Below are 13556 nucleotides of genomic sequence, written 5' to 3' on the forward strand. Positions count from 1 at the left end.
TGTGCTCTGAAAAGTCAGCATTGGTATCATGAGGTAGATATGCAATCATATACAGGAGACTGCATTAGAAATGCAATAAGTTTTTCTTCCTATTTAAACTAGTCCCAGGCTAGTAATCCTATATGTATATTTTGCAACTTCCCACTGAAATACCCATGACTAAACTACTGTGCAAATTAAGACAGGCATTCAAGGGTCAGACAGTATCAGTATTACATCTCTATCTAGCTGTAAACCAATGAATTTGTTCTGTTGCAGAAGTCTAAATGTATAGGATATTAACTCTATTTCTCAGTCCAGCTTCATGGATCCTATAGAAAAATAATGGTTCAGCTATTTGTCTCTTTATACAGATATAAATCATTATCATTATCATCATGATCATTATTTTATCATGGTTACTTGATTATAAGCTCCATGAGGGCAAGGATTTTCTCTATTTTTTCATGTAGAAATATCCAGTCCTTAGAAAACCATTTGACACATAAAATGTACTCATATCCTCAGTGTAAATGCTATACACTTCAAAGTTTATTATTTGCATATATATTTTATTCACACTTTCAATTAGTATTTGTGGAGCATTTCCTGTGTGACATACAGTATTCTAGGCACTGCAGACATAATAGTAAATAGAAAATAGAAGGTCTTTGCCTTCATAGAACTTGCGTCTTAAAACAGTGGTTCTTAAATTTTGCTGCACATTGGAATCACCTAAAGAGTTTTTAAAGCACTGATACCAGCTTCTACCTCCAGACTTTCTGATTTAATTCATGTCTGATGCAACTTGAAACTTGGGGGCCTCCAAAAGTTCTCCAGATAATTGTAATTATTGTGCACCAGAATTTTTGAATCATTGGCCTAATATACAAGTTGGCATTAAGCAATTCCAGGTTTCTTACTTGAGAGTGATAATAGATTGTGTAGATTATGTTACAAAAGCCACCACTTTACCTACTATGTTTAGCTCATATTATATTCATATGTTTACTATTAATATTATTTTAATTATGTCCTATATCCTCGAACCAAAAAAAAAAAGTTCCTTATGATATTTTTGAGAAACCAACCAACACTATTTTTCTAAAAACACATTTATCAAAAAGGAGGTGAAATATTTAACATTTCAGTTGAGCCAGTTATACACCTACCTCTATTAAATGGAGATGCAAATATTGTTTACTTTTATCCCAATCAAATATCACATTAAAATATTGTTCTCCATATGTATCTAAGAAAGCTTTAAAGAGGAATTTTGAGCAGTTCTTGACTACTTGACTGAACATATAATCTATTATTATGTTTTATATAGAGAAACTAACTCTTATTTATATACTTATTTATTTATTTATCTGGCTTCCAGATGCTAAAGTGTATGTTCATTATAGTACATTACAGTTCATTAAAATGTTCAGGTCTAAATTGCACTCAGCATAGTGAAACTGCTGCTATTTTTCTTAAACATTATACCTCTTCAGAACATATTTGCAATAGGTACTGGCCCAAACTGATAACTTCCTTCCCGTCATTTTGCATAATGCAGCAACTTTGGTTTCCAAATGCCACTACAATCTTAAATATTCTGACTAGCTTTGCTGAGTTTGCAGTAGCAACAATGATAATACCCACTGTAAAAAGGAAATGCAGAAATAGTGACTGGCAAATCCTAACATGTTCCTTATATCCACACTTTAGTTTCCTTACCAGTATAATCTATATTCCAGTTAATAATTTAGTGCTAATCAGCTCCTTATCTTCTGAAAAGGAGAGTCTGCTTTGAATCACAAGGCAGTTGACCTTGAAGGTAGGTTTAATATATGCAGATTTCTTATATCACCTCTAAGCTTTTGTTACTCAGAGTATTTTCTTGGTTACATTTAGTGTGAGCTGTGCAAACCTCATTTTTTCTATCCTAGCAGTAACTGATTTAATAACGATAGTTTTTACTCTTCCTTAGTTTTGGATTTTACATTTATTTGTATAACTAGTTTTAAATAACATAGTGTATTAATGTGCAAATAAAATAAATATAAATAGTTCAGGAAAACCATAAATACTAGAAAGAATATAGTAGGATCTTTCTAAACAAATTCAGCTATTTCGCAAGGTGCTTATGTATCTCTGTCAACTTTCTTTAGATTTTACTATCAAATGGCATTTTTTAGTAATGATGTGATAAAGATTTAAAATTGGTTCTTTGGACTGCATTTTGTGAATTGAAAATGAATATGAATTGAGAAATGAGCTGTAGAATTTTATTATATATAAAACTATAAGCAAAGCTATATTATTATTATAAAACCATGTAAGCAAAGCTATAGAAGTTCAGTTTAAATTTAAAAATTTTTCAACAAATCGAGGACAGGAACATGTTTCAAAAATAATATCAAAATTAGAATTTTCGCATGTTATAAGAGCTTTGGTTTAAATGTGTTAATAAGTTAATACGATTGCATAGATCTAAACTGAACAGCAAAGGAAAAAGATAAAAAATAATTTTTATTTATCTAAAAAGTACACATAATCTAGGCTTTAGGAAAAAAATTTATAAAGCTCTTTGGAAATAGAATCCCATCATGAGACAATTTCAAACTTATTTGTATGTAAATAGTAGTGACTTGCCTTAAATATTAAAATACCCATCTTTGTTTGTTGTAATTGTGAATTTACTTATTTTCTCCCATCAAAATTAGGAAGAAGAAAATACAAGATTTCTATTTCGAATGAGGAAGAATGGTTAGATTAGGACAGTGGGAGCAAGGAAATATGATGATTTTCTTTTTAATTGAGATCCTTTTTTGAGAAACAAAAGGTGGCTTTGCTTTGAATTAAAAAGTCATTTTTGTTGGGTAGAATTCTTCACTTAATGGTTTCCTGCTTACACTGAAAAATACACTGGTTGATTTAGATTTGTTATTTTTCTTCATTTTGCTTTTAGTGATCACATTTGTGTAATCTTCATGCTTGAAAAGTAGAATATGAAAACAACAAGAACTATAGATGTGCTTTGGAGATTGATATGTAGTGCTTTTGCTAGTGAAAAAAAATCTCAAAGAAATAAGTTTAAAAAACACATTTCATTAACTCTATTTTACAATAAAATGTTTGTATACTGGTATTAGCATTCCAAATTATTTTCATGAAACTTATTTTATGAAAATAACCTTCATCTTATTAGCGTGCTTTCTATTTTAAATCACGTGGTGAAAGAATGATTAAATCAAATATAAGTTATGGAGCAATTTAAATGGCTTAATCGTCTTCCAGATAAGATAGAAATGTTTCTGCTATTATCCTGAAGAATCAATAGTGAATTGAGTTGTCTTCTTTAAACACTATGCTGTTTTCACTGCTTGTTATGTTGCTTTAAAGAAATTTAAATATTTCACATGCCAGTTTAGAGAACTATTGCTTGAAAGAAACACTTTTCAAGATCATTAGTTGTGCTATTTAAAATTAACCTTTTATCTACAAATAATGTTGTCATTCTCTTTGGAGTGTTTGACCTGACTAGAGCTATGATGGCACATTTTAGCCTGCAAAACACGAGATTTCACTAAGTAAAAGTAATGTTTTGCTCAGTTTAGAGAAGAGATACTGGAAAACAATGTTAAGAGAAATTTTCAGTAGTTCATAGTTTATCATAGATTTATATTTTTTGATATAGATTAAATTTATATATCTTTAGAAAATGTGTGCTATTTATTATAAATTACTGTTTTATGTATTACTATGTGGAAATGATGTGTTTCCCAATTTAACCTTTAGAAGTAAACTTAACATAAATTTCTGTTGAATGTAGGGTTTAATAACATAGGCCTTATTTATTTAAGGATAATTTTCTTCTACTATCACCTAGGCATAAAATTAATGCCGTTTTATTTTTAACTACTTAAGCTCTTAATCTAACATACCCTTAATGAACTTACCCGTGTAAAGTACTTGATGAAGCCATCATGAAAGGCTGCTTGGATAATATTCATCAGTTCCTTTGCTGAAAATAACTGAATTTTAATGTGAACAGTTATATATTCACCATAACTGTTTCAAGAATCTAAGGTTTATGCAACTTAATTTAATAATTTCATTTTGTTCAATTGTTCCACAGGCATGTTTATTGAGTAATGAAAACACCACAATTACGAATGAATGAGAAACACAAAGAATTAGTATTAAGAGTATGCTGTATGTTTTCATTATGATGCATAACTGAAAACCTAAAATTAACTGTAACTTAAATTGTTTCTCTGTGACTTTTTTTCTTTCTCATCCTCCTTTTTCATTCTCCCCTTCTCCTCTTTAAATAAATAAAAATATTCTGAATGTAGCTGAGCTAGTTTTAGAAGTAGAGAGGAAGATTGGTTATAAAGAGGAATGTAAGTTAATTTATAAATACAAGTGATCTCAAGTTAAAATCAATATAAGACAGCCTCTAATCTCCATGTAGCCAAAACCTGGGATTAACTCAATTCTCAATGTCCTTTGTAAATCATACTAATTAGTTTTCAGGGTAGGCACATCTTACCAACTTTTTACACTTATCAAGAGTCATTTGGATTTGTTACCTAGTGTATGATTGCCATTTGTTCTTGTTATTTCATTTCACAATTTCGTTAAAATTTGTGCAATCTAATGCAACATGAGCATTAAAAGGCTTTCATTTTATCTTTTTGAAACAAAGTCTCGCTCTATCACCCTGGCTGGAGTGCAGTGGCATGATCTTGGCTCACTGCAACCTCCACCTCCCAGGTTCAAACCATTCTCCTACCCCAGCCTCTCGAGTAGCTGGGATTATAGGCGCACGCCACCATGCCCATCTAGTTTTTTTGTATTTTTAGTAGAGATAGGGTTTTGCCATGTTGCCGAGGCTGGTCTCAAGCTCCTGGGCTCAAGCAATCTACCCGCCTTGGCCTCCCAAAGTGCTGGGATTATAGGCGTGAACCACTGTGCCTGGCCAAAAGACTTTTTTATTTTTATTTTTTCTCCACTATAAAAACCAAGGGAAATACTATGGAAGTAGATAAAAGCAAATTGACTAAATTATAGACAATATTTTGAAAAACTAAAATTCTAGAAGGCTTCTAGAATTTTTGCTTTGGATTGCTTTGGATTGAGTGGCTTTAACTTTTTTCTCCATTAAAAAATAAAAAAAACTAGAAATCAAAGGCAATGTGTGAGACTTATGAACAAATAATTTAGTGAAGAACCCTAATCAGTGCATTCTTACTTAATGAAAAGATCTTGGTTTTACAAACGGTAGCATCCATATCCGCCTATGTAAAATAAGATCAAATAAGGATATACCTTTTTATGACTTTCTGTTTTAGTTATTTTATTTGCTTAATCAGTTGGGTAAATTATGAGTCCTAGAATTTAAGAAAAGAGGGCTTCCACTGCACTTTGTACTCTCCGTCAGAGAAAAGCTAAAGAAACCCCTTGTTTTGTTAGGCTGAGGCTGGCTGAATTCCATGGGTGTTTCTACATCTGAATATCATTACAAAGACTACCCATTTGAGGAGATAAGCTTGCTATTCAAATCTACCATATCTTCTGGAAATTTTTGAGTTCTTACTCTGCGAAATGAAGAAAATAACATAAACTAACAAGAATGGGGCACAGGTTTCTTCTTGAATGCCAGCTCTGATTAGTTGCTAATTGCTACTTGAAGATCTGTGCTGAGATCCATGTCTAGCCCCTTTCACCTTAGAGTCGAATGCCTGGGTCTGGTGCTGTCAGCTGCGGCAATAGACTAGGGTAGAAGATGAAACTATCACAGCATTGTTCTCCTGAGCTACAGCCACATTTCTTTCAGTGTTTTCCAGATGTATAAATGAGCTTTTCCTGTCTTTTTCTTTTTTATTTTTTCTTCTGCTGGGACACTCCCATCAGTGACATCCCTCTGTATTGGTTAATTATTTCATAGATTAGAAAGTTTGTAGGCTCTGCACAATTCATCCCTTTGGCTCCTATAGAAAACAAATGTTTGTTAACTCATTTAAAATAAGGACAACTTCACTCACAAAATTCATAGAATAAAAACCACTTCTGTCTACTTCTCTAAAAACTGAATAACCTATGTCTAGTCTTCATTAAAGAAAGTCAGTCAAAAAAGAAAGTTTATTTCAAAATATTATCCTCACAATGAAGAGTATACAGAATATGAGGGCAAGAGGACTATTCCAATCATCACTGTTTGATTTAGTGAATCTGGCTGCTAAATTGACTCTAAGCTATTTTCTTTACAGTTTGTCACATGGTTTAGAGTCTTTAAGAGGCCAGCCTTCCCAGGTGAAAAGTACAATAGTTTCTAAGACAGAGTATTCATAAGGTTTATGGTGTTAAGAAATTGGTTAAGAAATATTATTTCGCTGCAATCTTTAACAAATGTGGTAAAAGACATTCTGAATTTATAATGTAAATGGGGCTGGAATTGTTTCTTAGAAAATAGAATCAATAAACATATTCTCAGAAGTAAAATATATTGATTGAGTGCTATTGTCTAAATATTCCCTACACCCTAGAAGTTCCTTGTCAAATATACACACAGAAGATATACTATGCTATATAAATGAGGGTTGATGATAGGAATATATAGATCTACACGTTAGGGATAATTTTTTTTTTCAGTTTAATGACATCAAAATTCAAAACAAATGAAACATTATACATGTAACCATGTTTTAAATGCCTCCCATGTACTAGCAGCTGTACTGGTTCTGCCCTTGGGAAGTTTACTGACATAGTTGGGACACAGGCCCATAAATAGATAATTAAAGAGAATATAATTAAAGGCTATTTTAGGGTTATGCCTAGGGAGCTCTCAGGGTATGTCATAACTCCCCACATTTCAAATTACAAAATTTGCTTTACTCCAAAATAAAGGTAGCCTTATTGCACATTTAAGAAAACTTGAAATTGTAAAGTGTTTATGTAAAATGTTAACTTACAGACTTGATTTACCAAATTTACAACAGTAAAGTCAGTCCCATTTTTCAGAATATGAGAGGTATGTGATTTCAGCACCTTAAATGGGATACCTCACATTATTATTACAGTTTAAAACCTATGAGATTTTCTTTTCTATTTTTAATCCTTCTCTTAATGATCTCATTTATTGTCTGCTGGAAGTCAATTTAGGAAATCATGTTAGTCCACTAAGCACTTCAGATAAGGCTATACCATGAAGCATTCCAAGATTATCACAAGGAATTGCTTTCGTATGCCATAAAAGAAGAAATAAGCAGAATATGGCCTGCCGAAGAAGGTTACAGTTTTACAGCCCCTCCCACTGCAGCTCTTAAGTCACTCAGTTACAGTTAACTTCGGATTATCACTCACAGACTGAAAGCAAAACACATCAAAACACTCATCACACACTCTGGGCTTGCGGTGCCACTTGTATATGCGTTTCTAAATCAATGATGAGGGTATCAGAACCAATACTGGACATGGACATGGCAAATTACAGTGAAGTTCTGGACCCAACTTATACAACTTTGGAGTTTGAAACTATGCAGATTCTGTATAATTCAAATGGTAAGTTATCATCTATTTATAGATGTAAAGAAAAGTAAGTATAATTGGAGAAGGTAGACTGAGATTCCAAAAGTAGTGGCTCAATTTTTTTTTTTTTTTTGCTGGAGAGTTTAGGGCTTGCTTTTAAGGCCACAAATCTGAGCTTTTGCACTTCATTACAAAATTTAAGTTAATAATACTGTGGCTATTTTGTGTTAGAGGTAAGAAAACCCAGTTTTATGTAATAAAGTAATGTCAGAATTCTGTCATGGGTCAGTTAGAGAGGTAAAAAGATTAGTTTCAGCTGTTATTTTATTTGCTGTAAGTCATAGTAATAAGTAATATTGGCAGATTGGCTGTGAAAGTATATTTTCTATGCAATATATAAAATGACTTATGGAACAAAGTTTCCATAGAACATTAGGGAGTTTCATTGATTGTCTGCTTTTTTCATTATAATTCCAGTTCTCAATTGGTACTGATGAGAAACTGCATTTTAAATTACTATCAGGTTTTTGCATTGAATGCAAATATGAAAGGGAATAAGGCTTGTATTATAACCTCACTTGACAGGCTAATGTTTAGCCCCACAAAGCTGTTGGTATTTAATTACTGTAATATTTTAACTTTAAATAAGACATGAGTTGTTTAGGGTTTGTGTCTTTATGTAATACAGTTTACTATTGACTTTGAATTTAGACTTAATACCTAGTAAAAAATCTTGTTTAAAATATGTTATCACTGTTAGAACTCCTAAGATCAAGTAATTATGTATACTTTGGAAAATGTGTGTGTGTGTGTTTAATGCAAGATTGAGAATATATCTTGTACTGAGGATATCTTACTATTCTACTGTATTGTATAATTTGTATGACTGGTGTTCTGGTTCTATTTTTAATAAGCAGTGCCTTATTAATGGGTATTTTAAAAAACAGTCAAAAGGTGAATTCTGAAAATTTAGCTCAAATACAGTTAAAATAAACCTGTAGTACAACTTTCAGGAAGTCACTGTTTTGTGTCCTTATGTTTAGACTTGATTAGAGATATTTCATAGAGTATTTCGTCAGAATCATGACTTTAAAAAAACACTCATGATTAAGAAATGGTAGGGACATATTTACCATAATCATAACACTTATTTACTATGTTTAACGAATATACTGAAATAACAAATTTGTATGGCAATATCCAAAGTGTGGTGTAACTTGTTTGTAATAAGATTGTCAGCAACATGTAAGTATGACACTAAACTTGAAGCAAGAGTGGAATTTTTCATATTTCTATATAGTCTGTCAGAATACAATCAATTCCAAACAGTTCTAATTTTCATTTTGTTAGTATCTGTTTTGTTAATGTTACCAAAAGAAAAATGTTTAGCATTTTAATCCTATAATGTCACATGACTAACCCTAAGCATATTCTCATTAAATTTTTTTTTCTACTTCATGAAATTATATATGACAATATTTGTCTACTCAGAAATATTAGTAAGTAGAACATATGTAAGTTACAAAATATAATCAGGACATGACAACCTTTAGTTTTATCCTTTTGTTAGATATACAATAATCAGTTGTCAATATAAAATTTTGCAATAAACTTTTACTATATTACATATTTAATATCTTTTGAATGCCTATTGATTTTTAAAGATGTAATCCACAATATTAACTCATTTAAGAAATATTTATTTTATTACAAATATCTACATTTTAAAAATAATTCTTCCTTCAGAATTGTGTATTAGATGACCCACTATATCTTGGGCATAATCCTAAATACTGGAAAACAGAAGACTAAATAAGACAGATAAATTCTCTACCACCATGGGGCTTATATTCTGTGTGTAAAGATGGGTAATAAATGAGCAGACCAATGCAGAATATACTTTTCACCAATAAAGTTGTATTAAAAACTAAGGCCATTTAAAAAACTAAGGCCAGGTGTGGTGGCTCATACCTGTAGTCCCAGCACTTTGGGAGGCTGAGGCAGGAGGATCACTTGAGCCCAAGAGTTTAAGACCAACCTGGGCAACATAGTGAGACCTTGTCTCTGCAATAAAAAAATTAAAAACTAGTTGGATGTGGTGGTGTACTCCTGTAGCCCCAACTACTCGGGAGGCTGAGTTGGGAGGATTGCTTGAACTCAGGAGGTCCAGGCTGCAGTGAGCTAGGATTTCACCACTGCACTCCAGTCTGGCTGACAAAGCAAGACCCTGACTCAAAAAATAATAATAATACTTAAAATAAGCAGGGGTCTAGGTTCTACTTGAAGGACAGATGGGAGGTGACATTTTTAAATGTGTGTTCAGAGAAGGTTTCACACAAAATGTGAGACTTTAACAGAAACCTTGTAGCTAGCTCAAAGAAAGGTTTAGGGAAGAACTTTCCTTCCAGACAGAAGGAAGAGCAGGTGAACAAGTTCTGAGATGAGAGTAGCCTTCAATGATGGGGAAAAAAAAAAAGAAAAAGAAGAAGATATTGCTGGAGAATAGTGAACTGGATGAAAAGTGGTACCAGATACTGGGATCAGAGATTTGGGGGAGTTGTAGGGGGGTTTGACATGCAGGGTTTACAGGCTGCGGGAAGATGCCTGGACTTTATTCTGTATCTAGTTACAACAGGGTTGGATGCAGAGGGCGACATTGTATGAATTACTTATAGCAATATCACTTAGGTGGCTTTGGGGTAACAAACAGTAGGGCAGCAAGAACGGAAGGAAAGAATTTAGATAGCGGGCTGTTGCCATAATCTAGAGGAAAGATGATGGTTGATTGAATAAGGATGTCTGTGGTGAAAAGTTATGGATTAAATATGTATTTCGGGCCGGGCGCGGTGGCTCACACCTGTAATCCAAGAACTTTGGGAGGTTGAGGTGGGCAGACCACCTGAGGGCAGGGGTTCAAGAACAGCCTGGCCAATATGATGAAACTCCGTCTCTACTAAAATATGCCTAGCATGGTGGCACACGCCTGTAATCTCAGCTACTTGGGAGGCTGAGGCGTGGGAATCATTTGAACCTGGGAGACAGAGGTTGCAGTGAGCCGAGATCGCCCCACTACACTCCAGTCTGAGCAACAGGGGAAACTCAGTCTCAAAAAATTAAATAAATAAATAAATAAATAATATTGTAAACATGGACTTATCAATGGATTGGTTATAAAAGATAAAGGAGAGAATACATTAAAGACTCACAGATTATTGGCCCTGGGAAACTGGATGGAACCATTGACTGATATAGGGGAGACTGAAGGAAAGAAGAACAAGTTCTAGCGGAAAAATGAAAGAGTTTTGTTTTTGATACGTTAATTTACAATTCTGATTAGATTTCATAATGAAGGTCTTCAACAGGTGCTTGGGCATTTCAGGCTGATGCCCATGGGAGACATCGGGGCTAGAGAGATAAAATATTGGAATTATTCATCCTACAGCTAATATTTATTGTCATGGAACAGATAAACCTCCCTTGGGAAAGAGCGGAGTTGGAGAACTAAGCCCTATGGTGTCCCAAAGTTAAATGTTCAGAAATAAGAAAGGAGAGGTTGGAGCGGAAGCCGCCAGCCGCGGGGGTTAAAAGGAAAGCACCGGTGTGGGGTCTCCAGGAAGCCAACGAACGGACTGTTTGAGCCTCTAAATTATTAGCAGGACAGTTTAATCAGGAAATAGTACTAACTGTAACTGTAATCTTCCTTTTTTTATTCACAGATAATTCTGCCCCAGAGACAAGTATGAATACCACAGACAACGGTGTCAACTGTCTGTGTGCCATCTGTGGGGACAGAGCAACAGGAAAACACTATGGGGCATCGAGTTGTGATGGGTGCAAGGGTTTCTTCAGACGCAGCATTCGTAAGAGTCACGTTTATTCTTGCAGGTACTTTAAATGCCCTTTTAGTCAAGTTATCTTTACAGGTGTTTCAGTTTGGCACGGAAAAAGTAAGAGAAGAAAATTCAGAGTTTTCGTGTACCTGTAAGTCTATAAATACAATCTCTAAACTGCAGTACAAGTCAGAACGTGTGGGTATGTATACAGGATGTATTCACATAGGTGGTTCTTTTTTATGAAACATTTTAGACTTATAGAAGGTATATAAAAAATCCACCTACCTACCACCCAGCTTAGACCAATATAGTTGAAGCCTTTAATGGACACCTCCTCTAGCAGTTTTACTCCTTTGTCTCCTAGAGGTAACTACTATTGCAATTTCATGTTATCTTTTCCTTGTGTTTCTTTATTGTTTTATCACATGTTCATATACCTCTAAACATTTTAAAATCTGCATTTAAAAAGTTTTTCAATATGAACATTTTTCTTCATGTTGATTTTTTAAGTGCCATTACATCCTAGGTCTAAAAACAAAATTATAAAAGTGCAGATGATTTTGGTAGTTTGTTGATATCAATGAGTGAAATTTAATTTTCAGTCCTGAAATATAAAATGTATTTCTCATGCTATATTTTTTGTCATTAAATTTAAATGTTTTGTCAGAAGCTTATTTAACTATATTATATTTGTCACGCATTTCCAGTAGGCTGTTTTCTTGTTTTTTTTTTTTTTTCCTTTATTTTTAGATGAACACCTAGTCAACATCATAACATGATTTAAGTATACATATTGCATCTTGATTCATATGTATGACTGTCCTTGAATGCAGATTACATTTAGATTGAATATAGGCTATTAACAAAAATGGTTAAATTTAACAACAACAAAAAAAACTATGTTTGTTCTGTCAATAAAAGGTACGTGTAGAATTATGTCCTTTTAAGAACAGACAGACATTTGGGAAGAGGTTAACCCTCCCAAAGTCTTGCCATGTGATTTCCTAGGGTGCAATACAAGTTAATATATAACTCCCCAAATATCTATCTAGTTCTCTGATAATTCTTTAATTTTTCCAAGATAGTTTGAAGCAGGTTAAGAAAATACAAATTGCCCACTTTAAAAACTTTATAGGTCATATACACCATGGAATACTATGCAGCCATAAAAAAGGATGAGTTCGTGTCCTTTGTAGGGACATGGATACAACTGGAAACCATCATTCTCAGCAAACTATCGCAAGAACAGAAAACCAAACACTGTGTGTTCTCACTTATAGGTGGGAATTGAACAATGAGATCACTTGGACACAGGAAAGGGGAACATCACACACTGGGGCCTGTTGTGGGGTGGGGGGAGGGGGAAGGGATAGCATTAGGAGATATACCTAATGTAAATGACGAATAAATATGTGCAGCACACCAACATGGCACATGTATACATATGCAACAAACCTGCACGTTGTGCACATGTACCCTAGAACATAAAGCATAATAAAAAATAATAAATAATAAATAATAAAAAAATAAAAAATAAAACTTTCTAGGTAAACAAAAAAAGTGTATTTAGATGAGTTTTGCTTTTATTTACATTAAAACTCTAAAGGTAAAAGGTAGATCAATTTCCTTCATCAAAAATATTTTTGTACGAATGCTTCTAAACTAAAACAAATACAGAATAACCTGTAAACCATACCTTCTGGAGTCATGTGCTCTGTTAAAATTGAAATACCTGTGTGTGTGTGTGTGTGTGTGTGTGTGTGTGTGTGTGTGTGTGTGTGTAATGGTGATCCAAACAGCTAAATCCAACAACTTTTGAGAATCAGAGAATCACAAAGGCTCTCAGTACTTCTGTGCTTTCTGTATGGGGAGAGTGTAAAAGGGATGCTCTCAGAGCAGCTTTTAGAGGTTTAAAAAATATTCTAACAACAGATAACAGTTTAACTCCTGCACCTTCCTATTAGGAATGTTACTGCCAACCTAGCTGTCTTTACATATGTTAGTATTCAGCAAATGTGATGATTTTTCGTTTGGAAAATGGTTAGTATATTGATGCAAGTTTAGGGGCATGGAGACTTTCTGAAGCTCAGGTTGTGCTGGTCTCAAATGTATCTATTTCCTTAGATGCCAAAATTCCATTTCTACTCTAACTGCTTCATCACACCGAGGTTGGGCTTTGCTTCAAAAGCACTTTTAATTGCTGTTTTGACACTTTTCGTG

The 13556-nt window shown here is 33.5% G+C and overlaps 1 protein-coding gene across 9 annotated transcripts in view; it reads left to right on the forward strand.

Annotated features, from left to right (window-relative positions):
- Nucleotides 1-13556, forward strand: part of HNF4G (hepatocyte nuclear factor 4 gamma) — a 157377-nt gene that overhangs the window by 123462 nt on the left and 20359 nt on the right. For 8 of the 9 annotated variants that reach the window (XM_077942841.1, XM_015145597.3, XM_077942838.1 and 5 more), the window contains one exon: nt 11220-11388. In XM_077942841.1, coding sequence (XP_077798967.1) covers nt 11243-11388 — 146 coding nt within the window. In that variant the 5' untranslated portion in view covers nt 11220-11242. Of the gene's footprint in view, nt 1-7309; nt 7537-11219; nt 11389-13556 lie in introns of those variants that run through there. The other variant, XM_001087848.5, reaches the window with a different exon arrangement.

The sequence above is a fragment of the Macaca mulatta genome, chromosome 8, assembly GCF_049350105.2.
Source record: "Macaca mulatta isolate MMU2019108-1 chromosome 8, T2T-MMU8v2.0, whole genome shotgun sequence".
NCBI lineage: Eukaryota > Metazoa > Chordata > Mammalia > Primates > Cercopithecidae > Macaca > Macaca mulatta.